Source organism: Capricornis sumatraensis, chromosome 8 (genome assembly GCF_032405125.1).
Source record: "Capricornis sumatraensis isolate serow.1 chromosome 8, serow.2, whole genome shotgun sequence".
Lineage (NCBI taxonomy): Eukaryota > Metazoa > Chordata > Mammalia > Artiodactyla > Bovidae > Capricornis > Capricornis sumatraensis.
The window spans coordinates 99,162,043-99,189,079 of record NC_091076.1 but is presented as its reverse complement, the minus strand read 5'-3'; the positions used below and the strand labels follow the sequence as shown (position 1 = coordinate 99,189,079).

At 41.7% G+C, this 27,037-nt stretch overlaps 1 protein-coding gene across 1 annotated transcript in view; it reads left to right on the top strand.

Moving 5' to 3' along the window:
• The window catches only part of PITPNC1 (phosphatidylinositol transfer protein cytoplasmic 1), a 138,582-nt gene extending 113,870 nt beyond the window's left edge, over positions 1 to 24,712 (top strand). The window contains exons 7-9 of the mRNA XM_068977498.1: positions 7,552 to 7,707; positions 10,958 to 11,021; positions 23,750 to 24,712. Coding sequence (XP_068833599.1) covers positions 7,552 to 7,707; positions 10,958 to 11,021; positions 23,750 to 24,066 — 537 coding nt within the window. The 3' untranslated portion in view covers positions 24,067 to 24,712. The remainder of the gene's footprint in view (positions 1 to 7,551; positions 7,708 to 10,957; positions 11,022 to 23,749) is intronic.
• Positions 24,713 to 27,037: the final 2,325 nt, after the last annotated feature.

The following is a 27,037-nucleotide window of genomic DNA, read 5'->3' as shown; positions in this document are numbered from 1 at the left end:
GAATTAGAACCGAGAAGGGCTCAGAACACCCACCAAAACACTCCCCCCACCACCACAGCCACCTTTTTCTCTGCCTTTCTGCATGTCAGACACACCTTCTGAGTCAAGTTCCTTTAAGAGAGTCGCTCTGCAGAGGACTAGCACAAACCACTGTGTGTGTGCTGTACACGCTAGTGCCAAGAGCAGATGCTTTAAAAATAGCACTTTAGGTATTAACTGCTAACAAAGCAAGAAGTGGCTGCTTCTGGCCACAATTTGCATTTAGGGTTTTATTTTTTTAAACTGATGCATAGCAGGTGACCTTTCAGTGAAGTTTTTGGTCAATTTTCAAGTGCACTGAAAGCTCCTTAGTTCTGTCGGGTTTTTTGGGTTTTTTTTTTAAATACCTTTATGAGATCCAGCTCATGTACCATACAATTCACCCATTTAAAGTACAGAATTCAGTGGATTTTAGTCTATTCACTGATGTGGGTAACCATCATCACAATCGAATTGTAAACATGTTCACCAGCCCAATAAAGAAACCCTGTATGCTGTAGCTATCACACCCCCTACTCTTTTACCCTCAATCCCAACCCAGCCCTAGGCAGTCACTAGTTTTCCTGTCTCTGGATTTCCCAGTTCTGGACACTTCACATGAATAGAATCCTTTACTATGTGGTCTTTGGGGGCTAACTTCTTTGAAATCTCTTTAATTTTTCTGTGCATCCCTTTTAAGATTCAAGTTCAAGAAATGTTGGTCCAGGGAATCCCCTGGCAGTCCAGTGGTTAGAACTCAACGCTTTCACTACCAGGAGCCCGGGGTTCAATCCCTGGTTGGGGAACTAAGATCCTGCAAGCTGTGCAAAAGAAACGTTGGTCCAAATTAGGGGCTAAATCTTAACCTGATCGAAAGGGCCATTCATTAAAGGGGAATGAAAATAATACCACCTTGGAGTCTTCAAGAAAAGTTCCCAAATGCACGAAAAAAATATGATGTCTTTCAGATGGGTTAGTTCATCCTTACTTGAGGGCTGAGCATTGTAGTTACATAATGTAGTATTTCCTAGCCAGTGACTGCTTAGCCCTTTTTCATTTAACATTTATCAAAGACTTCTAATTTCAATTAACAGGGCAAGCCCCTGTTGGCTATAGTCCTTTGTGGTTCAGATTGAAAGAGTAATTAATCACAGAGACTTTATATCTCAGTGAATGTCGGCCAATAATATCGCCTTGGAGATGCAAGCTGTGCTCCATCTAGGCTGAGACCTCCTGCGGGTTTCTCCTTGCACCTCCCAGGTATGAGACAGATCCTGACAAATGCAGGGACACAGTTTCACGTTGGCTGCACTAATCAAAGCCCTTAGCGTCATTTTTGTTCTGCTTTGTCCAAGTGTGAGATAGATGAAACCTGAAGGTGTGACCGACCTCCGGAGTGAGGAAGGAGGAAGCCTTCTAAAGAAGATCCGCCCGCGCCAAAGGAAGGGTGGCCAGTATGGTCCATCTGGCCCTAGGGAGAAGCCCTGGCACCAGCTCAGCTCCCTCCATACAGATGGGCTTTAACAACAAGCGTCCAATTTGCCATCTGCCAGGCCTAGGGAGCACTGATGAGATTCAGAGCCAGGGCTCTTGCTGTGGATGAATTTAGAAGCCCCCAGCCAGAGGAACTTGCAGACTGGCGCCTTCCCAGCTAGCCAACTGCAGGGCGGGGCCCTCAAAGCAGGAGCATTGACCGAGTGGACGAACACGCTATGGAGGAGTCAGAGGGGAACCTAGGTTTCCCTTGTGAAAACCTCTCTGACTTGGTGTTAGAGGTTGACCTGGGTGCCCCCCAAAAGAGATATGTTGAAGTCCTGACCCTCAATACCTGAGAGTGTGACCTTATGTGGAAATAGGGTCTTTACAGAGGTAATCAAGTGAAAGTGAGGTTCGGTGTGCCTGATCCAGTATGACTGTGTCCTTAGGAAAGGGGGCAGTTTAGATGCAGAGACAGACGTGCACAGAAGGAAGATGATGTGGAGACGCACGGAGTGAGCACCATGTGACCGGAATATACACCTGCAAGTCAAGAAGCACCAAAATTCTCGGCAAACCAAACCACCAGAGCTAGCGCAGAGGGGCAAGACAGATTCCTCTTCACAGCCCCCAGTGGGAACCGACCTCACCAGCACCTTTATCTCAGACCTCTGGCCTCCAGAATCCTGAGAGAGTACATTTCTGCTGTTCAAGCCAGCCCATTTATGGTACTTTGAATGGCCACCTTAGCAAACTTACATACAACTGGGTTCCCCGTTAGGGAAACATGCTCCACCCTAGCTGGGAAGATTACTGAAAGGAAAGGATTCATTTATTTCTGTGTAGCTCTCAGCTCTTCAGGAGGAAAGCTATTAATAACCCCGAGGATGCTCAGATTGTCTGATGCAAGGCTGGCCCGTCCCGACATGGGGAGATAGCCGCCGAGGGTGTCCACCTGCCAGGGAAGCTCCCAGCTTGGATAGACCATCTCCTGTGTGTGCCCTCATGTAGTTTCAGAACCTGGTGTCATCAGTACAATCCCTTCCTCTAAGGGAGCAGCCTACAGTGGGGCAATCTGCCTTGCTCTCTGCTTTGTCAACTTTGTTCCTGAAACATAAGAGAAGGAGGGAAAGGAAATGAGTCTAATATTGAAGACTCATTTGTCCTTGGCCCAAAACCTAGTCATAAGCATTCAATAAGCAAAAACTCTTTTCTTGGGATTTCTTTCACCACCATCGTTACAGACACTGGTGGGCAACAGCTTCCAGAAAATGGAAATGCCCAACTGCCTCTCACTGGCACAAAGACACCAGCATGATGGTGGGCAGCCATGTTTTTTGGCAATCATTTTTCTATACACTCAACCACAGGATAAGAATGAAGTAGTCGTACAGCGCTTCAGATATTCCTGCCTCCTTTCTTCTGAGGAGCTTCCTGAGATTTGAGGAAATTGAGTTGTGGTATCCCTCAAGGATGTTTCAGTGTCATATGCTTCTTATCACTCTGGGACATCCCCTGTGTCTCATATGTCACTGGTTGGGTACTGGGCTGTGGACTTCCCAACATTATCCCTCTTAAGCCCACAGCGCAGCAGTCCACAGCAGTCCCACAGCGGAGTTAGTATTAACACCTTCATGCCGATGAGGAGACCCCAGCTCCCCTCTGACAGATTGTGCCAGAATTTCAGATGAGAATCTTCATAGTCTAAGTGCAGGGAGCCCAGGTCTGGGAGTCGGTTTGACCTGAGCTTGAGTCCTAGACTGTGGATACGTCAGCTGTTATCTCTGAACTTCAGGCTCCTCGTTTGGAGCACAGAGATGACACTTGTACTTTAGAGTAGTGGTTAAACTCGGCACCTGGGAAGCTTCTGAAATGCTAGATGCAGAGACCCCACCCAAGACAAATTTGATCAGAGGCAGTGGGGATTTAACCTTACTCCTCATCCTCCAAGGTTTGTCTCACAGTTCTGGACAATAGAAGTTCTTAGTGACAGTGAGGCTCTAGGGGAAAATCCTTTCTTGCCTCTTCTAGCTTCTCTTGGCTCCAGGAGATCCGTGGTTTGGGGGGCCTTTTCCTGTCCCCTTTTCTTGTGTGTAAGGAATAGACTTCAACCTCCATGACTTTCCCTGAGTCCCAAAGGGAAGATTCTAACCATTGCAAATCATTCAAAAAAACTAAGATGATTGTATCTAGTCCTATCACTTCATGGCCAATAGATGGGGAAGCAGTCAATCCTAAAGGAAATCAATCCTGAATATTCATTGGAAGGACTAATGCTGAAGCTGAAGCTCCATACATTTTTGGCCACCTGGTGTGAAGAGCCGACTCACTGGAAAAGACCCTGATCCTGGGCAAGACTGAAGCCAGGAGAAGGAGACGACAGTGGACAGGATGGTTGGGGCACATCAACCGACTCAGTGACCATGAATTTGAGCAAGCTCCAGGAGATGGTGACCGACAGGGAAGCCTGGCGTGCTGCAGACCATGGGGTCGCAAAGAGTCGGACACGACTGAGCAACTGAACAGCTACAGTCAGGGAAGGGAGGGGATGCAGCAACAGGGAGGAGACCGCCTGAGGCCAGACTAAGGGACCCAAAGAAACTCATCAGGAGACCATCTAAGGTCAGATTAAAGGACTGTGGGCTCTGCATACACCCCATCCTTACTGCAACTCCACCCTTAAAGCATTGCTATAAAACTCGTTACCAAATCCTCCCAGGTTGGAAACTCACAATTTTTGAGGCACAAGGCCACTATGCTCCCCTCTGCCTAGCAAAGCAATAAAGCTGTTCTCTTCTACTTCACCCAAAACGGTCTGCAAAATTTGATTCAGCACCATTGCACAGAGGCCAACTTTTCAGCATCAAGATGAAGTCAGAGGTTTATAAATTTTATTTTAAAATAAGAAAACCTGGAAATCAAAGTTTAAAACATAAAACAATCCAGTTACTTTATTAAAAATAAATAATATAACTGAGCTTGAATCAGAATCAAAATACTATATGAAATACTATACTATATGATACGAAATACAATCAGAATACAAAATACTATAGCCAAAGAAAGAAACAAACTAGAAATTTTTAAAATAAAATTTTTAAGTTGTAAGGAAGGTCAACTGCTGTATGAATGGGACAGTTTAGATATTTATGTTCACAAACCCAAGTGAGAGAATGAGATTTGAAGGTAATGATTTCAAGAGAAATGAGTACTTGGGACAAGGTAGGGAAAATGAATAGAGGGGAAGGGGTAGACTGTGTAAAGGGGGATATTTGAAGTGATCAGAATACTTCAAATAAGACCTAGTGGTTGGGTTGGATTTTAAAATTTTTTATTTGTATATTTATTTATTTTGCTTATTGTCATCCAGAGGCATTCAGCTGGATGTTCATTTCTGATCTTGAGTTTTGAATTAATGGAGTCCTTTGGTAAATCCTTCTCCCTTACTTCCCTCTAGCTCTTTGAAAGTGAATCCCTAATTATAGGCCATGTATGAGATTTACTAGATGAAATCAGCAGCTGTGGATATGACACCAGACTCTCAAAAAATCAACACACTGTTGCCATAAAAAGCCCAATTGTTAATTGCTTCTTTGGCATCTGGCTATAACAAAAACACCCTTTTTCTGTTTAATATTAAAACTAAATGTAGTGGAAAGAACATTGGGCTTAGAACTAGAGGAGGCTAGTATCCTTGTCCCAAACCTGTTACCAAGTGCCTATGGTTTGAGGACAAAAAACATTTCTTTCTTTGAGACCTCAGTATCCTTATCCATAAAACCAAGGGTATGAAGTCAAATTACCACTTCCAACTGAAAAATCCCATTCTGCCTCTTGAAAATACAATACACTCTTCTAACCTTTTCTCAAAGCTTTATTTCATGATAGCCTGATATCATTTTACACTTTTGTAGTTCCATGAGGAAAAGGAACCACACACAAATGTAAGCGTCTCCATAGTTTTCACTGCAGGCAGTACTTTTCTAGTCTTTCTCAGATCCGAAGTTTGCCGTGAGGCCCCACAAGTTTTAAGGACTTTGGAAATGCAGTCTACCAGTGTTTCATATTTAATATTGCAGAACCTTATTTCATTCTTGAGATGTCTGGAATCTACGCGAAGATTCTACAATAGGTATCGTTTCAAGTTCCGCAGTGGTCAGCGGAAGGAACAAGCTGGGGCTGGTCCATGAATCAGGTACTAGTGCTAGGAAGGCGAGTGTGGAGTGCACCCAGCTGACCCAGGGGCCTCCGTCTGCAGGCCTTTCTCAGGCCCGCTGCATAGGACCTGAGACAGATGAAGGCAGCTCAGGCCACAGCCACACTTGCTTTGTTTGCTGGGTCCTTTGTCCCTTACATGTCTGGGTTGCCAGGAGCTTTGGCCTCTTGCTTTCAACTGCTTGCTGGCTCTGCAACTATCCTTTGTTTACCCAGTTGCTACCTGGAGTAGGACAACCGTCACTCAGGTTCATGAGGGTCTGTCTTTGTATATTCTGACCAGCCACAGTGTGGCAGCCATGTCTTTTGAGCCTTAAGATAGTTGTTGGTGAGCTCATTATTCACCATCATGTCCCTCTTGTGGGAAAGTCAGATGGGGAAAGGAACCAGCTTCCCCTGTTTAACTCCAGCTTTTGTATTTTAAGTTGCAGGAATGGCCTGGCAGCTGTGCATTTCCTCGTGTGTAGTTTTTGTGGATGTAGCTAATGGTACGAACTTTTGGAGAGTGCTGGCAAAGAACAAAAGCAGCATTCCTTCCCTTTTGTCTTTGGAGATCCAGTTATTACATCTGCTTGGAATCCGCATGATGTTTCTGTTTTGTTCTTTTGCTAAGTAACAGTTCGTTCCAGAATTTAGCAGCTTATGGGAATTCCCTGGCGGTCCAGTGGTTAGGCCTCTGTGCTTTCACTGCCTGGGTTCAATCTCTGGTTGGGGAATTAAGATCTCACAAGCGGCATGGTGTGGAGAAAAAAAAGAAGGAATATATAAGCCAGTAATAGGATGACTGACTGGCCATTTAGGAAAACAGAATTTAGTGATTTAAAACAACAGTGTGGTAGTTCTCACAATTCTGCCATCTCAACTGGGCTTAGCTGGACAGGATCTCCTGTTCCTCATGGTATAGGCTTGAGCTGAAATATTAAAGATGCCTTTATCGCTCGTGTGCCTGGCTTCTCAGCCAGAATGAGTGAGCCTCTCTCCACGTGGCCCTCCGTGTGGCAGGCTTGGCTTGGGCTTCCTCACTCCATGATGGTCTCAGGATAATCAAACAAGACATTTTGCATTGTGGCAGACTTCTGGTTTCCAGCTTCTCTTAAAGACCCAAACTGACACAGTGCCTCTTCTGCCACATTCTTTTGGTCAAAGCAAGTCACAGACCAGTCTAGATTCATGAGGAGGGGAAGTAGCCTCCACAGCTTGGTGAGAGAAACAACAAACACGCAGGCACAGTGAGGAAGGGGGTGAATGAGGGCCATCTTTGGAGATTATCTCCTATAATCTCGTGCTATTCTCTTGATTTATTGGTCTCCTCTCTTTGGTCCTGCTGGCATTTTGTGCTATAAGAACACAAGTCAGGCAGGAAATAGTCCCATCGTCTTAAACATCAGATCTTTTACCAGCAATTCCAGGGTGCTTTGGAAAGGCATTGCTGTCTCTTCCCTGGACTGTAGGGCTGAGCATCAGAGGCTTCACTGACTGCCTTGGGAAGGACAATAATGGCCAACATCAGCTGAGCACTTGCTATGGACCAAACTCTATGCTTATGCCTTTTTCATATATGACGTTATCACCATAATCTTCCCAGGTCTATACCTATAATTTCAATGGCAGTTCCTGGGTTGGTTCAGGTGATAGCATGGCATAGTTGGTACTGAAGATTCAAAAATGCTACATAGCCACACTCGAGATCACCACCCCTTCCCTCCCCAGAAGCACTCATTTCCTTGAGGTACTTATTATGGTGACTGATTTCTTTCACTTAGCTTTCTGTATTCATTTATTTCATAAAAATGATGGTTGAACTTTTAAGTTATCATTTCTTTGATCTATTTTTTCCTCCAGGATCCTAAACACTTCAAGTCAGAGAAGACAGGACGAGGACAGTTAAGGGAAGGCTGGAGAGACAGTCATCAGCCCATCATGTGTTCCTACAAGCTGGTGACTGTGAAGTTTGAGGTCTGGGGGCTTCAAACCAGAGTGGAACAATTTGTACACAAGGTAAGTGAATGGTTGGCAGTTCCTGGGCTGTGGGCACAGTAACTGTCTTTGTTGTGAGCCGGAGTGCCCAGTGCCCAACAGATGTATAAGCACTGAACCAACACAAGTTACCTGCATCTAGAAAACCCTGTTTCCATGAAAATGAATTTTGCCTACTGTTTAACTTTCTTCTGCTAACAGATATTTTACACTTCATCTCTCATTTTGTGACTTCCATGTCTATTGGGTGAGTATACTCAGAAAGTTGGGCTTTCAAAGTATGGTTCTCTCGGGCTATCCTAGTTCCAAAGAGAGGTTCTTATACTTGGTACTTGGGCACTCAGGTTCCAGGCAGAGGCACAGGGTTTATTTGTGTGCCCTGCCCCCCAAGGATAGTTCTCGCTCAAAAGGTCCTACAAATGTAGACACCTGAAGTAAAAGATGCCCCAAGAGGCAGAAGAAACCCCAGGGGTCCCCTTAGATGACGTACCCCAGCATTTCTGCCCTTTTAATAACTCTGTTACCAAAGAATTATGGGCAAGCTCAAAACACAGGTTTTAGTTGTATACCTCCTTTGGCTAAACATGTTAATTTTGTAGCAGGAACCCATTTAGTGATGATTTAAGTTTATTGGGTGCTTCTAACATAACTCTTCCAGTAGTCATGTATGGATGTGAGGGTTGGACTATAAAGAAAGCTGACCACAGAAGAATTGATGCTTTTGAACAGTGGTGTTGGAGAAGACTCTTGAGAGTCCCTTTGGACTGCAAGGAGATCCAACCAGTCCATCCTAAAGGAGATCAGTTGTTCATTGGAAGGACTGATGTTGATGCTGAAACTCCAATACTTTGGCCACCTGATGGGAAGAGCTGACTCATTTGAAAAAACCCTGATGCTGGGAAAGATTGAGCACAGGAGGAGAAGGGGATGACAGAGGATGAGATGGTTGGATGGTATCACCAACTCTATGGATATGAGTTTGGGTAAACTCCAGGAGTTGGTGATGGACAGAGAGGCCTGGCGTGCTACAGTTCATGGGGTCGCAGAGCCAGACACAACTGAGCAACTGAACTGAACTGAACATAACTCTTATCCTCATGGAAATTAATTGGAAATGCAGTGCTGAGCACTGCCCTTTGTAACTCCTATTTTCATGAGAATAAGTACTATCCAAGTTGTCTCTACATTCCAGATAGGCTGGATATCTGTTTATTTTTCCATTTAAAAACTGATAAAGAATAGCTTTCTGAAATTCTTTTGGGGGCACTGGAATTAACCTTAATGCACTGAGCTGTTTGTTACTTAGATGGATTTGTCTACTGAGCTTGGGGAGCCAATTGATAGTAAAATGTGTAAATCTTGAATTTGGGTCCAAGAAATAGATTGAACTTGCTTTCCTGATAATAGCAGGGCCTGGAGCAAATTTGAGACAGAGAAATGTACTAATCTGCTGAGCTCTAGAATCCGTTTTTGCCCAGCCAGGGGTGAGAGCCAAGTGGCACGCATAGAAATCAAGTTCTGGGACCTGCTGTTTTCCTGCTGTGTCCCAGTTATTAAGATGGAAGAAAGTCCAGGCTCCCAGAGTAAATATTTTCCAGCCTTAGCTCTGTGTCTGTCTCTGGTAGTATATTCTTGACTTCCTACAACATCCCACCTTTTTTTAAAAAAGAAACAAATGATCTCCTCTTACTGGGGCCCCTACCATAGTATGTTTCATTATCTCACCTTCTCACAAAACATATTTAGATTGCCACATGGGTCACTGTGTTTCTTTTCTAGTTTTGAGAATCCGTTTCTTTAAAATACCTGTAAGAATTACACTCTAGCAATAGGCATTCCCATTGCCCATTTCCAAATATAACGAAGTGTCATCAACACCCCCAAAACACACCTGCTGTGGCGCATGAGCCACTAATGAGAATCTGAGGCTCTTCTTTGCGTGGGTTTCAAGTGCCAGGGATGCCTTTCTCTAAACACCTTTTGTTTTTGAAGAATCTATTCACAGTTAACGGGAAAAAAATGTTCGAAAGCGAGCCATTAGCACATTATTGGATTCTTGTTTCCAGCAGACAGCTGTGTTGTGCTTAATGCAATAGGGCGTATTTACTGACGCCTCAATGCTGTTCTTTTAATTCCATGAATTTGACACACTCAGCACTCAAGTGTGCATGGCTTCATGTTGTTTCTTAGTTTCATTATATGTTTCCTCCTTCCAAATCATAAAAGCCTCACTAGATATCCATAGGCCTGGAATAATAAACACTTCATTATGAAGGCTTCCCTTGTTTCTGCAAATTCACTGAATTAAAATCCTTCGTTTCTTGAAACACGCTCGAACCTTCTACAAGAGGTTTTTGACAATTGCTAGATTTGTTTATCAGGAGGAAAGAAATGTTGGAAGGAGAGTACTGAGTATCTAAGAAAGGTAAAAAGGTATGCTGTATTTATAGCGATAGAAGGCCAAAAAAAGAATGCCATGAAATAAAAGCACATAAATGGTATAACACACAGGCTCTTGGCAATTACTTTTCTTAATCTTCTATTGCCGTTATGTGTCACCATAAGAAATAATTTCATTCCTTTCATCTCCAATCAAGTTCATCATTCCCATTATGTTCTACTCTGATTCAGGTCTCTTATTTCATGACTTTCAATAATAGTTAACATAACAGCTGACTAAACTGCTCCCTCCTGTGACTTCTAATACATGAAAGCCAAGCTTAGAAAGATATCTACTTATCTTGAATCCCACACCTTCAATTATTTTTTTTTTCAATTACCAATATATAGGATACTTCACTAGAGAAGAGAGAGTTTTAAGTGCTTTGGTCTTAGAAGTGATTTTCTATCCAAACAAATGTGCTTGATTTCCAACATTTATGACCTCCTGGCTTCTGTGAGATGCACCCTTCCACAAATGGAAAGTAGAACCTGTTTTCGGTAAAGATAAATGAAGAGAAAAATCCAAGGGTGATCAGCCCTGGAGACTCATTCCAGTCACTGTTGTGTGACTGCCAAGTCGTTGTCATTATTTTGAACAGCTTCCAGCCTAACTTTCAAATAAGATAAAGAGATTAATTTACAGCGAGTGTATGTACACCATGGGAAAGGGCTGAGAGTAAGTATGCCTCCCTCTAATTGTCATCCCATATGGACAGAGGGCTGGAGAAATTTGTAACTGTCAGGTTTCCTAGAATTGGAAACCATTCCTTTCCCAGATCATTTCAATCAAACCTGGTATTCTGTCAACTTCCTTCTTTTGCTTTTTTAGGTGGTTCGAGATATTCTTCTGATTGGACATAGACAGGCTTTTGCTTGGGTTGATGAGTGGTATGGTAAGTCAACTCCCCAAAATCAGTTATAGAACAACTTCATAGCACATTGGCTTGGACTTTCAGTCCTTCTGGCTTCACCTGCTACCTAGAAAGACAACAACGAAGGCAGAGCTATTGCTTCCTGGATTGAAAGTAGCATTGTCCGTGGGACATAGTGAAGAAGGATGTAATGGCAGAAGCTTGGTCTAAAATAACCACAGCGCTTAACTATTGGCTAAGGAGGACCTCGGCATGTTTGATGTTTGCATGCTTGATAGTGCACGGTTCTATAATCCTTGTTGGACTGGCTTCAGACCCCTCTGATTTATTCCAGACCTCAAGATCAATGCTGCCTTGATCTTGTCGTTAAGCATCATATCAGGTGAACGCAGTCCTTTGAAACACTCCCTCACCAAAAACATAAGGACTCTGCAAGGATTCAAGGGCAAAGAAATTGGTGACCCCTTAATTCTAACCGAGACTGTTGTTCTAGCTTTTTAAAAAACGGTTCAAGAAGAATTAAACCAGTTCTCTATATTTCCAGTAAGGGAAAAGAAACAAGGTTTGTTTCATCCCATGATGGATGAACCACACTTCCCATATCTGCAGTGCTATCATTTTGTCCACGTGAATCCCCTACATTCCCAGAATCAGTCATCAGAGGCTTGAGTCCTTGACTATAAAAAGAAACAAACACACCCAGTTGGTGACTTGGGTCAGATCTGATTGCCTAATGAAAATGCTCTTCTCTTTGGCCTTTTCCTAAGTCACATTGAATTTGTTCTCAGCATAACCTCGATTGCATTTTGGTGCCTCTGTATCACTGTTTCACCAGTGCCCTCTCTCTTCTTAGCTGAAGGCATCAAGTTTAAAGTGAAAAGTTACAGTGGACTGAACAGACAAAGACAGTGACTGTTAGCTGTTTCTGAACCATATTTTTCAAAATAAGGTTTTGTAGGCTATGGGTGTGCTTTTTTTTTTCTTTTTCTTTTTTTTGCACAGTTTTCCCAGATCCACATCTTCTGAAAAGCAAATACATCTTTGCCTCTTCCTTGGTTTGCCCAAATGCAGACCTCTAGAAGAGATGCTTTCGAAAAATCACCATTTGCTTTCTCTTAATCACATGCCCCTGGGCTTCCCTAGTGACTCAGTGGTAAAGAATCCGCCTGCCAATGCAGGAGACTTGGGTTCAATTCCTGGGTTGGAAAGATCCCCTGGAGAAGGAAATGGCAACCCCCTCCAGTATTCTTCCTTGGAAATCCTATGGACAGATGAGCCTGGCGGGCTACAGTCCATTGGGTCACAAAGAGTTGGACACGACTCAGCAACCAAAGAACAACAATAATCACACACCCCCAGGACCCGGGATGCTTTTTTCAGGCAGCACTACACCGACTGGCCACACTATCACAAGTCTCCCCAACACTTCTTTGTGGTTGTCTGTTGTGAGATGGGAGGAAGGAGAGTCTCCTGTGATTACTTCCCCAGATCATTAAACAGATCTTTCTGGTTGTTTTTTCTGGGGAGCTTTTCACAGATTCTTAGAGGGACACCCCAAAAGTTAACAACTGCTGGTCTCCCCCAACTTGCTGACATCCACACTTCCTGACATCCTAAGGGAATTTCAAAAGGATAGTCAAAGAATAATAGGCTTAAACTGGTGAGAAGTTTGGTCAGTGAACTGAAGCCTGAAGAGCCAAAACTCAACCGTCTCGAAGACCAGGAGACAGGACAACGTAATAGGTTTCTCTGGAATACCATGAGGCCTTCGAGGACTTTTCAGAAAAGGCAACATGAAAAAGGGAAGCTGCATCCTAACTAAGAAGACGAAACACTGCAAGCCTGTGGACCAGAAAAGAGACTCTGGGTCAAGGCAGGGTAAAGGACGAGAAAAAGTGGGTGGGCGTCTAGTAGAGGAATGGCTGGAGTGCAGGGGACAAGGGCCCATTTTTTTTCCATCTCAACCAAGCCCTCAGCAACCAAGAGACTTAAAGACTTTTAGTCCAAAAAAAAAAAAAATCTCAGACTATTACAAGGACCCAAAGCTAACATAACGCATCAAAGGAAGGCCTTTAAAAAGAGAACACCTACTTAAGATGGAGAGGTGGAGACAGGAATTAACTCAAGGAGCCTACTGACAAAAAGCCCTTTCTGTATCTGAGTGCAGAAAAACAGCGTGTGGTTTACTGGATGTAGATCATCAGGGCACCGTGTACTCCCCAGGAAGGCCTCCACCCGCTATGTATACAGTCCTAGCCCCAGCCAAAACAAGCAGCCTTTTCACTCAGCAAAGGGGTCTGAGACCTACCCCATCAATTTCATGTAAATTACTGGCATAGTTGTCCCCAACTGAGCCAAAGTGGTAGCTCCTTCATCACACAGATACTCAATTAACTAAATGCTAAGAACCCTGCCCACAAGCCCTTCCTTATTCAAGGTAATGCTGTGTACCGCAAGCCTTTCAGGTAAATGGGTGTGTCATCGCCCACCAGAACAGCCCTTCAGTTTTGGGTACCTGAAGTTGTTTATTTTTCTTTGGTCTGTACAGGCTCAGTGAGGCCTTCACTAGTAAACATGGGAAGGGTTCAAAGTAAAGAAACCCTTTCCTATAGCTTATGGCACTTATTCTCCCAGTGAGGTCCTGGGCCTGCAACCTCAGCATCCCTGGGGTACTTGTTTCAGATTCTCAGACTCCACCCCAAACCTGCTGAATCTGATATTCTGGGGCTGTAGCCTAGCACACCCCCTTGTGTTTTAACAAGCCCTCTAGGTGAATCCTAAAGGTTTTTATGTTTTTTGGTTTTTGTTTTCATTTTTTGGCCACGGCGCAAGACATGTGGGATCTTAGTTCTCCAATCAGGCATTGAGCCCGAGCCCCCTGCATTGGAAACGCAGTCTTAACCACTGGACCGCCAGGGAAGTCCCAAAAGTTTTAAGAACAACTTTAAATCAGATTAGATTGAAAGCACAGTTTAATTAATTCAGTCCAAATTTAATTAGACTAGAAAATGGTAGATGTCTTCAGGGCCAACTGCTAAACTCTGGTGCCTTGTAAGCGCTACAAAAAGGCACCCCTTCCAAGCAGATTCAGCGGGTGCTGTCGGCTGAGGGCTGAATTTTAGTTCCATTGACCCTGCGCTGTGCTCCTACAGTGCCCAAAGTGTATATACCTTTATACACTGGCAGCCCTGTATGATGTCTTTCTCCCTAATTAGACTCACCACCTCCAGTGCTTAACTGAGTTTTATTTTGTTTTGTTTTTTTTAAAAAGGACACTATAAATGATAGTAATCATTTCTTCCCCAAGGATTAATTTTGTATCCTTCCTGAATTTTAGCATTTGACTGTCACAATAACTATTTCCCTAAACAGATTTTATTCTGCTCTTGTTTATCCTAAAGTACAACTGCTTTCTACTGTTGGAGTAGTTGAGTTTGGTTTTCAAAGCCTTGGTTGGTCTTTATCCATGAGCCTTGAGTGTCCCCTGCATGACTGGAACACTAGTCAGAAAAAACAACTGCGTATTTTAGAAGATGGGGTAAAAGAAGAGGTGAATAAAAATAGGCAACCCAGCTTCACCAAAGCTTGGTTTTGCTTCACAAATCTGACAGCATTTTGAGAAGAACACAGTGGGTTGCCCAAGGGAGGCTGTGATTGAGTGGAATTTCATGAATCCTGACCCTTCCAAAAAATAGGGGGTTGTTCTGGCTAGTATAGATGAAACTCCCTCACAAAAATGACTTAGAGATCATTCTGGAGTCCCAAGAGCAGTCTAATAACAAAAGAATCAAGCTGAAGTTGGAGAAAGAAGCTGACTCAAAGGTTAGCATTAGCTGGTTGATTTCACCAAGCCAGCATTTTCCAATGGCTGCAGGTTTCCTGAATCATGAATATAAGTTCCATGTCTCTTATGCAGCATTTTATGTGTGTCTGCTTACATTCATTTTTCTGGAAAGAACCCATTGCACTCCATCACATTTTCAAAGGGATCTTGACTCTGCTCTCCACCTCCCCAAATTAAGAACTGTAGAAAAAATCATAACCGTAGATTACAATTCTAGATCTTGTGATCTGAATTACAAGGAAAGGGTATACACCAAGCCTTGAGGATTAGCTACTTTCACTACAGAAAAAAAAAGTAAACTATTCGTAATAAGCACCTGTTGAATTTATAGCCTTTAAAAAAAAAAAAAAAAAAGGCACTTCCCAAAGGATGGGCCATCATTTTGTTGAAGTCAAAGGGGTGTCAGACCTAATTCTTGATTGCTGGACCTTCCTCTGACCCAGCCACTTGTTTAAGAGTTCCATTTTGACTTAGAACAACAACAAAAGAAAAAGTTACTTCCGTTTAGGCTGACAGGCCCGGAAATGGAGAGAAAATATTTGTGGAAGGAAATAAAATATGCCGTTGGATAGGTCATGGAATTAAGCTATATGACTCTTCATTAAAACTTTAATGAAGGAAAATTCCTAACTGCAGACATTTTGTTTGGTGGCATTTGTAGTGTCTCTGTACATTCAGCTGACTTCTACCCTAAAGGCCTTTCAAATATACAGTCTTGCCTCCACTTCCAGTGAAATCTTTAATAAAATGATTGAAAGAAAGTTGCCACCATAAACAAAGCTGAAAGATTAAGAGAAGCTATTTGCAATAAATGTAGCCAACAGAGGACTAATACCCACAATATGTAAAGAGGCCCTATAAATCAAAAATCCAACACGCAGTAGAAAAAAGGTTAGCAACCGGAATAGGTAAACCGTGGAAGAAGGAATGCAAATAACCAATCGCTTCTCTGCTAATCACAAGAAATGAATCGAAAACGGCAAGAAGATAGGACATTTGCCCATCTGATAGCAAAATTTAAAACGAGTGATAATAATCCAGTTTTGGCTAGGTGGGAGAACACACTAACAGTTTCTATAAAAACTGATGATGGGAAATACAGATAATCTGTGGCCCAGTAATCCCACCTCTAGATTCCCATTATACAAAGCTATTCAGGGTAGTGTTGCTTAAAAGAGCTAAAATCCAGTCTCCATGTAAATGTCCTTCAACAGAAATATGGTCAAGCAAATTATGATACCACTCATATGACAAATATTGTGTGTTAAAAAGAATAAGGTAGTTCTGTGTGCACTGGTATGGAGATATGTTCACTTTCCATTAGTGGAAAAAGTAAGCCAGAGCAACTTGTATCATAGAGTATACTGTAGTATGATTCCATCAATGTGAAAATAAATGAGACTGTGTGTGCGTGTGTAATGTGCATGTGTAATACATGCAAATTCATAGGAAAAAAACCTGTCAGTGGTTACCTCCAGAAGGAATCGGATTGATACGGGAAGTTAAAAGAAATCAAACTCTTTTTCTGTATAATCCAGTACTCTTTGAATTATTTCTGTGGACCATAATTCACACATTAGTTGTGTGATTCAGTAAGTAAATAATAATTGAAATCCACATTTTATAACAAAGCAGAAAATAGTTGAAGCAGACCAAGATTCATACAGAGGTATATTTTGCTTAGTTCCTGGTTTAAGAAATTGAAGGGGCTTCTTAACAAATCCTGAGTCCAGAGCTTCTTTAATAAAGCTGGGCTGGTGGTAGAGGTGAGGGTTCTACCCAGGCCCGTTTAGTGCGACTTTCACGTGCTGGAATAGAAGACTGCGGTCTGCTTACTCTCTCACCTGAAAGAGGGTGAGAAGAAGAAGGACAGAAACGATCCTGCCAGAGGACAAAGGCAGGAAATCTTGCAACGAAGAGAATATTTATGCCGCCAGATGATCAGTCACCCTCTAATGGCCGAGTGTCAAAGATACTGGGATACAGCTTCCTTACCAGAAGGACTCTGGTGCTAGTTCCAGTAGTCTCTTAAATCAGGCCATTAGGCCAGTGTTACTTGTTTAAGAAGACTTCATTTAAGAAACTCTACTTGAAAAAAGTACATTATGGCCTTTCAGATCTGTAAATTAAGGGATAATTAAATTCAGTTATTTGCAAAATAATTGACCTAGGATTCCTTTAAGAGTTTATCTGACATACATAAGCACGGTTTCGCTGGGGACAAAGAGATCTGAACCTAAACTGTGAGAAGTCGCTCTGATCATTGAAAATCAATTAGTAATGAAGATGAATCGACTCCAAAAGTGTAATCCATCATTGGGCATATGTAATTGAATTTACTGAAAAATTGACTCATTTATAGATTTCAAGGTAATACACTTTGCTGAAGCAAGATGTAGTGCATTCTATCAGATAATCTGAATAAGAACATTTTCACTTGATTAGGCTTTCCATAAATTACTGAGGAATACTGACATCATTTCCACAAGCGTGTATGGTATGAGAGGAGAGTTCACGATTTAGACAAACATATTTTCCTTCAGCATTGGCTGGGACCAAATTATCGTTATCTTTTACAGAACTCCCTGTGCTAGAAGGCTCATTCTTTTTTCTGTTTTTTGTCTGTTCACGGCAGTGAAAACACTGAATCCTAACCACTAGATCACCAGGGAACTCCCTAGAAATGTTCATTATTATGTGGTCTAATTGAGAGATTTTTTTTTTCTTTAAGATGAAGTTTTCTGCAACTGTTTCTTAACTCTTCATTTTAAAAAGGAGGGGATCATGATTCTAAAATCGGCAAATAACTCTTTTCTAAAGTGTATCTTCTTATACAAGCGCAAATTGATGGTATCCATCTTCTAATGACCCCAAATAATTGATTTTGAAATAACATTCTCTTTCTTTCTTACAGAAATAATTCAGATTTGATGTAGAAAATTTAGAAAAGATAGATAACCAAAAGGAGAAAATTAAAATTTCAACTCCTCAAAACAATCACTGTTAACATTTAGAAGTGTATCCTTTTGTTTTTTTCTGGCAAAAATGATTTCTTTTACCTCCAATATTTTATTTAACAATATACCAAAGCCATTTCTTTATAGTGTTCAATATTCTTATGCATCATTTTTAATTGCTGCATAATACTATCAGGCCCCAGAGTTGTTTTCAATTTTTCACTATTATGAACAAGCTAATAATGAGTATCTTCATTATTAAATCTTTCTTCACATCCATAAAACTCTTTGAAAGCCCCTAGTCACACAGTTTAAGCCCCTCTGTTAACATTGAGCTAATTAAAGATAAAGAATGATTTCCGTTGAGATTCACTAGAACAAAGAAATGAAGCCTCCTTTGTTTTTGTTTTTAAAATTACTAGCATGCCAGTTAGGGGGGAAATAACATGTCTGATGAACGTATGTATAAAGAAATTTCTTTAATTTTAAACTTTTAACTTTAAATGACCTCAGTATTCATTCCAGGTATATTTGTGTTTAAGAACTTTTGATAACCGGCCATTGAAATTAAAGTGGTTGTATTGAAAGGATGTTATTATTGTTAACAAAGATGCCTTTGTTCTATTCACAAAGCAGCATCTCTTTACTGCTTTGCAGTTACCTTGATTTTCTAAAAGAAAAGCATGCTCTTCGCTTGGCCAGACTGTTGCTTAGCATTCTTGATACCTACATTGCTTATGGATGGCATTTTTGATTAACGGTTTCAGGGTGTCGGGGTGTCACCAGCTAAATAATATCACCCAGGTCTGGATTTACAGCTGCCCTCCATCTTGGCCCCAGACCACACTGAATTAATTCATAAACTTCTCACAAGTCTGCCCTTTGGAATTGAAGAGACTCTCACGTGACACACAAGGACTCATATAAAAAGACACCAGACCACATGATGCAGAAAATACTAATGGAAAAATTCCAACTGTAAATACTCGCTCTAAATCCCCACCAAGCTAATTAGTGATCAAGGTGGTAGCTTGATTAACCAGTTGTTGAGCATGTACCATTCATTGTAAAGAGGCATGAAGTTAAATTCTGCCAGGAGAGTGGCAGAGGAATCCCCATCTGGGGAAACTGCTAATGAATTGTTGTAAAATATCCAAGGAGTGGAGTGGGGAGTGCAGGATAAAGCAACAGAAACATTTAAAGTGAGACTAATTATTATTTGTATGCATTGCACATATCAAAGATAACAGGTTCTTATTTGAAGTTTTTTATCCCTTGGATTTAGACAAGTTTTCTCAACCTCGGCACCACGGACATTCTGGGCCAGATAATTCTTTGTTGGGGAGGGAGGAGGCCTGTGCTATCACAGCCCTGGCACCTCCCGGCCACGTGCCAGTAGCACCTCCACCTCTGTCGTGACAACCACAAGTGTCACAGAACCGTCCCCCTGTTTAGAACCACAGGATTTAAGAAATTATTATTCTGAAATCCTGAAAAATCTGTAGAATCAGGCCAAAAAATCGTAATGTCCTTTGCCATTTCATTTCTAGAACTGTGTGGGTGGAAGTAGCAGCAGCCCTCTTCATGCTGTTAGGCTGGACTTGACGTTCAGGGTCGCCCTGCACTCTCTGACACCATGTGTTCTGTGCAAAAATACACCTCTGTGTGAGCATTGCCCCCAAATCTCACCAGGAGCAGTGGGCATCATTTCTCTGCCCTCAATGCCATGTCTCATACAATAGCAATGAAAGTGTCCTTTCTGTTGAATGCATTGCTGTAAAGAATCTCCAAATCTACTTTGAAAGGTATATGAAAGGTAAGTATTACACCACACAAACCTGACCGTGTCCCTTACAGGGATCTTCTAACCATGCTTTTAGGAGATCTCAAGCTATAGCCCTGTCCACGAGCTAATACTTCCTACCCGCCTAACTCACTGTACAAGAATCACCCCTAAATAATCTCCATTCTTCTCAGCTCTAAGACTGTTTTGACTTAACTCCCTTGTATTCACTCTGCCTTTGGCTGGTTTAGCTAACTTTATGATTAACTCTTCATAAAGTTAGTGAGTTCCCCGCTTTTTCACTCCTCTCTTTGGCTTCTGCTAAGCTGCCGTCGTCCCCTAAAGTCTCCCCCATTGAAAGTTCGCCTTTAATAACGGAAGTTGCCAACGTCTTGACCTTCTTTCAGATATGACAATGGATGATGTTCGGGAATACGAGAAAAACATGCATGAACAAACCAACATAAAAGTTTGCAATCAGCATTCCTCCACTGTGGATGACATAGAGAGCCAGGCCCAAACAAGTGTATGTAGAATTTTTAAAACATGTTGCCCACTCTTTACCAAACGTACCCATAAACCCATCTTTGAAATGACTTCAAACGCATCAGTTCTCAAACTTCCACAAAAAAAACGTCATAGCCCAGAGGCTGTCGGTGAAGAACCTGAGCTGGGTCTTAACTGGACGGTATTAACTCTTGCTTCCAGACATTTCTATTCTTTAAAGCCGCTTGACTCGGAGGTTACGTTGTCTTGGTCATAAAACCAAGAGCATAGAGAATGGAAACATTTTGTGGCCTGCACCACAGAAGAACAGAGGGGTAGAACCGGATGTCACACGAAAGCTAGAACATCAGCGCCAGTAACTTTTAAAGACATAGTTAACGTTCAGTCATTCGTTTCAGGGAGGGCTATTGGCTCATCTGGTATTTTCAGTTTCTCTGCATTTGCTTTGAAATGCTTTCCATGGCTCTTTATGGCTGTCTTACCCTTGGTTCCTTTTTACTTAGGTTCCTGTCCAGATGGGGCTTCTGTCCATGCATACACACTGGCTGAGCAGTGAAGGTGGGGTGAGCTAGGTCTAGCTGGGACTTAAGCCTCGGAGAGCCTAAGGTTATTTAATGGCACGTTGGTGACTGAGAGCCGACAGTGTGCTGCCTACGTGCCAGCATCTTAAATATAGTTCTGTAAGTCATCCGTGCTTATGAGGAAGAATTACAGATAACAAAGAAAATGTAATCACCAGGTCATTTTCATGTATCTTTGGCCAGAGCTGTGGTCTCTTTGGGTGCCAGCTTGAGCCTGCATGTCTGTCAGCCCCAGAATAATGCATATTAGCTATGTAAGAAATCGACAGTGTAGTTTTAGGAAGTTGAGAGATGGCTCTTGTTGTGAATGCTTTGTGAAGACCTCTGGTTGCACCTTGGAAAAGTCGAGTGAACTGAGAGCATGTCTTGGGAATGTGCCCTGTGAGGCATTATGTGCTGCTACTGGGTGCATGTGGCAGCCCTTGAGGTTGAAATGGCCCTAACCCTTCTTGCATGCAGTGATTGGATTTGCGGAAGCTATTTGGATCAGACTTAACTGAAGTATTCCTCTGGAGGCGCTGGCCAGTTCCTATAGGAACTTTCTCTCTCCCCGTTCTAAAGTTAGAAGTGCTCATCAGGAAACCATCCTTAAATTTCCATCACTCTCGGTTACCTTTTCTTTAGGAATGTTGATACCTGTCCCCTCTCAGCTGCTGTCTGAAAGCTGCTCCCCTATATACGCATGACAAGACAAGGGAAACCAGAGGAGGGGGGAAGATGCCACGTAGCGAGGGACACTACACAGCGCTTCCCTCAGTCTAAGTTCTTATAGCTTACAGCTTAAGACCCTTAGTTTGGTTTTCTTTCCATTTTACTCTGATTATTACTGTTGGAAAGTCAGTTTGCCATTTAGACGGTGACACCTGGAATGGGTCTCCCCGTGGGAAAGCCCGTGCATCTGGCTGCAACTCAGAGCCCTTCCCGTAACTTCAGTGTCAGAAATGCCCATCTCCTCAGAAGTTACACGATGTGGTGATCTTTAAATGCATACCACACGTGCCTTATTCTTTGAAATTCCATCAAATTGGGAAGGGTCATTGATTTTTCTGTATTTTTCTTCTCTATCATAATGAAAAAGTTGAAATCAAGAGACTGCTGTTGATCACAAAAATTACATGGGTGCTCAATAAATTTGGATCTACTTCCTGAGCAGAGACAAACTGTATTGAAACTGGGCAAAATGAACATCCATGGCCCCAGCAATAAGGAAATAACAGTCTCCTTTTCAACTGAGCTGTTTCAACACGTTTCAAGGAAGAGAACTAAGAGACTGAACGGGAGTGTAGAATCAAAATTCTGTACTTTGGGTAATTTCTGCCCCCTGCTGGATGTATGGAGTAGCGCACCATTCAGCCACTTGTAAAGAAAACCTGATTTTTCAAAGATAAACTTTGCTGAAATTCACTGAAACTTTTCTGAGTCTCAATTTTATTTTGAAATACCTGTCTTTAAAGAACTTAATCTTATTTCTTAGCTTATCTAATAGCCTTAGTGTTCTAAGTGGTAACTTTACAGATACAGTTCTTGCTGTATTCTGAATTTTATATTCTATCAACATGGGCATAATTTTTTATTTCCTTTGTAAAAACGTCTCCCTTCCAGAAGATTTTAATAATTGTTCCCAAGAAATACTCCTAAGGATTTTTTTTTAACATATTTCTGGTTTGCTTGTATGCTATGATACGACTATAGATCATATATCTTAATGACAAATATTATGTTATGAATATTCACTCCATAGTTAATATTCCCAAAGTGTCTGTATGTTTCATACTGGTTTATGTAGTGTCATCCAACGAAGGCTCACCACCTAAGTCCACGGGAAAGGACCCAAGTGAAAACAGGGGTCTCTGGGAAGATAAAACAGGTAAAGAAGTCCATGGCCAGCAGGTTTCACCTTCTACACCAGGACAAGCTTGTCGGCCTTCACTCAGAGCGTCTTTAATTAGACCACTTACCTATTTTCCCAGTTACCAGTAACAAAATTGCCAAAGGATACCAGGGACAGCCAGACTGAGAGTAATAATAGAGTTCCTGAGAATGAGAGAAGAAAAACCACACTCTATAAAGCAAATCAGTCCTAAGAAATGAGTCACCACTGTATTGGAGCACAGTGATATTCTTCCCATATATTATGTCTAATTGGTAGTAAGTGTGCATAATACATTATTTAATGTATTTACATTAGGGAAGGCTTTGCCTTTAAAAGAATTTTTTTTAACTTTCTCACATAAGAACATTTCAGACATTTGGCAAGTCTGTATCATCTGACAATGCCCGTTAAATAAGGCGTCACTGAATTTATTTCTTGGGTGCCAAAGAATGTTCTTTTTTTCTTTTAAATGAAATTCGCACTGATTTTGTGATCCTCTCTTTTTCTTCTCTGCTCTTTTTCTTTTTATGTTTCCTTGAGAAATTGTTTTGTTACCTTGGTTTGGGGATAATTAGCAAAGTTTGTTGTTGGTGTCCCATCTTACTTGTTTTTTCATCTGAAAAGATCTCAGGATGGATACATAGTTAGGAAACAAGTAACTCCTAGAATGAAAAAAGTATATTTATTGAACAAGAGGATAACATGTTGAGAAATTCTGATAATCTGCCTATTTACCCTGTAAAGGTAAACTTGTCTTTTCATGATCTAAAGTAGTTGTTAATATGTATCATTTGGGGCCACTGATTGCTTTAATTACCTTGCTTTTGTAGAAAAGATGGCCAGGTCTAATAATAGCTCCATATACCACACCTTATCCACAGCACGCGGATGTACAGACACACACAAGTTGGTGTGGTTCTGTGCTCGCCTGATAAACTCTTCTTCGGAATACTTAAAGTACTCATTGAAAGTGCTTTGGAAAATCTTGGATGGATAGTCATAAAAGAATAATTTTTCAGAGGTCAGCCTCAGTAAAAAGAAAAAATTCAGGGTTTAGCATTTCAATGCTAATTTGGGCTCATAATCTGGAGAGACCCCTTACTCATAAGATTCTAATAGCTCCTTTAAACAGAGAGATGAATCCATTTCTGTCTCTTCCGAATACTTGCTCACTTTTTTTTTCTTTCTATTTTTTGCCTTTAAGACATGACAATGGATGAAGTCCGAGAGTTTGAACGAGCCACTCAGGAAGCCACCAACAAGAAAATTGGCGTTTTCCCCCCTGCCATTTCTATCTCCAGCACCCCCCTGCTGCCTTCTTCAGTCCGCAGTGCCCCTTCGAGCGCTCCATCCACTCCTCTCTCCACTGATGCACCAGAATTCCTGTCGGTTCCCAAAGATCGACCCCGGAAAAAGTCTGCCCCAGAAACTCTCACACTTCCAGACCCTGAGAAAAAAGCCACCCTGAATTTACCTGGCATCCACTCTTCAGATAAGCCATGTCGGCCCAAATCAGAGTAACTTCATATGAATATTTCATGGGGTTTTATATTTTCGGTTTGGGGTCTTGTTTGTTTGTTTTTAAGGATCTTCTGATCTAGAAAAAGACTGCTTTGTCACTCAGACATGTCCCTTTGATCTCTTGAGTGTGCATGTGGTTAAGTAATTTCACACAGAATATGACTCCCTGAGTCTGCGACGCAGTGTCACGTTAGATGTAAAATGCGAGACTCGCGAAGGGCAGAAGAGGTCTTCGGTGGCCGCAGCTGGTCACCAGGGAGGAAGCCTTGTTTATGGGGCATTTGATGAGGTTGGCGTGGACTTCAAGAGTAAATAAATGAAAACTTTACACCACTGTGTTACAAGGTATAGTAAAATAATGAAGTTAGTTTCCTCCCATCAAACGTGGAATTCTCAAAAATTTTCTCAGGCATAACACACCTAATTGTTAAATTTTGAACTGCTCCTTACCAATACTTGAATACCAGGAGTTACTAAGATTCCTATTTTGGTTAGTCTGACTCAGGATTTGGGGCCTAATTAACTCTTTAAATTTTTTGGAAATTTTAATTATCAACCTGTAGAGGCTCCAAGTGCAATTAACAATAACTTATTGATACCTTTCGCAGAATTTAATAAAAATGCCACTTCTGTCTGTCTTTTAATAACTTCCCCTTTGTGCCCTTGTGGCCTCAGAAATCTTTAAGAATTACATGAATACATATGACCGTAACAGACTGATATTGAATGGTTTGGTTTAGGAACCAAGAGACCCAGGTGAGGCAAATGTCTTTTTTTTTTCCCTACAGGTATCAACGAGCCTTACGTCATTTGTTAAGATTCTCAGAATTTGCAGTTAATTGAGTAGAATTCATTGACTCTGCTCACTCAGAGAAGTTCAGGGTAAAGTAAGCTGCCTGGACTTCAACACTGTCAGACTGTCTCCATCCCTTTAATGGGACAGGGATACTCTTAATAATATCTGGACCTCCCTGGAATACATTGCCCATCACTGGACCTTAGAAAAGATTGTCATTCTCTTGTTCCTGACTTGAAATCCAAATATCAGGAATATCGCAAAAGTTGCATCAACACCATCAAGTGGGAGGAGAAAGTGAGCAGAACGGCTAACTCTTATTTATAGAGTAAAAAGAAATTATAAAAGATGCCCCTCTGGCCAGCTTTCTTTTCTGAGGGTCTTAGTAATGCAGGATTAGACTCCAGGTTGACGGGAGATGAGATCATTCACCAAAGTGGCAGAAATCGAGCTCTCTTTTGATCTAAAGAGAAAAATCTGCCACCTTTGCACCTCACTGCCTTTAAACACAGAAGGAGGAGTAAACAGAATCTAGCATTTGTCCTCCAACGGAGGAAGAGAACAAGGTAATTGGGCAACTCCAAGGCCCCAGCTAGCCTTCCTGACCATAACCTCCAACCTCAGGAAAGGGACTTTCCCCAAACACAGATTCCAAAGGAGACCACAGAGGCCAAGGAGCGTGTCCTCTTCCTCTTACATGGGCTCTCAGCCAGTGGACCCTGCCTGCTTCTCTCTCTCGTGCCCAGCACTCTGCGTAGTGTCCTTCAAGTTGACAAACTCTCCCACGGTGCAAGTGCTGGCCCCAGGAGCCCAGCACCAAGTGTTCTAAGTCATATGTCAGGTTGTCAAGATCATTTCTTAACCTGTAGGTTGACATTTAGCTTAATAAATATATAAATAAACCCAGAGCTCAAAGGAAACCCATTGCAAATAGCTTAAATCAACAGTGCATCTCTTCCCTAAGAATGATAGTACCGCAGTAAGACGCCCTCTTTGCATGGTATGGTAGCATGATTTTTGCTTGTGGGAAAACTCGATCATTTATCCAGACCTCTTGGACTTCTCAATGGCTCCCTTTCAACACAGTAGTACTCAACAAGAATGTCTGGCTTTAGGAAGCAAAATTCTCCTTTCAGAAGACACTTGCATAGTATATGTATCTGCTTAACATTTGCAAGCTGAAATCAGATAGGGTGGGATCATGATATTCGCATGGAATGGATTTGTTTTGAGCACGTTGTTAACACATCTGACACCTAGTTTTTCTGTCGATGGCCATTGCTCATTTTCCATTTTTGTAAAGTAGCTTCCTCTATCAAGGTCAACAATTCTATATGCTCTAGAAAGCTAATTCCTGGTTTCCTACTGTGAATTTTCTTTCTCTTATAGCCAGTACAATACCACAGACATTACTTGCAAAACTACCACTGATAGTGTGATTCTTAGCCAACAAATATGTGTGGTCTTAGAGTATGTTCAGATTTTCTGTCTACACGTGGTTCATGTACATTTTCAAAGGGGGGAGGGGTGCAAATATTCTTTTAGCTGCTTTGAATATTTAATCCAGTCATCACAAGGCATAAATGGCTTCAATATTTTACCTATCTTGATTTTCAAGTGTCATTTCACAGTCTTCATACATGGATTTGTTTTTTGTGGGGTACAAGCCTGCAGTGAATGTGTATATAGAACATTACTAATTCCTATAAGGATAGAAATTAAATGGCTGCATGATGGAAACTTAGAAGAAAAAAAAAAACAGAAACTTGAATTAATTAAGCATGTTTTGGGGAAAAAATAGAATCTTAACTCAGTGCCTCTGTCTGCAATGTGGAAACCTTCAACTTTGTTCACCAAAATTGTATTATACCTGTATATATATAAATATAATATGGTAAATCCAACACCATAGTTTTAAGTCTCTGGTAGCCAAATTAAAATAATTCCACAGAATAGCATTTATGTTCACCCCATCTTTGTCTCTCATGATAGTGGAGACCATCAAAATGAACATAAATTTCATTACTTTGGATGGACTTCAAATTACAAAATGTCCCTGTGCTTTTCATTGCCTGTCGAACAGATCATTGCTTTAGCTGTGCTTTTCCAGGACAAGAAGGCCTCAGTGTTTTTACTGCATAAACTTTGTCAGAAGTCAGCTCTGAAGACCTTTCA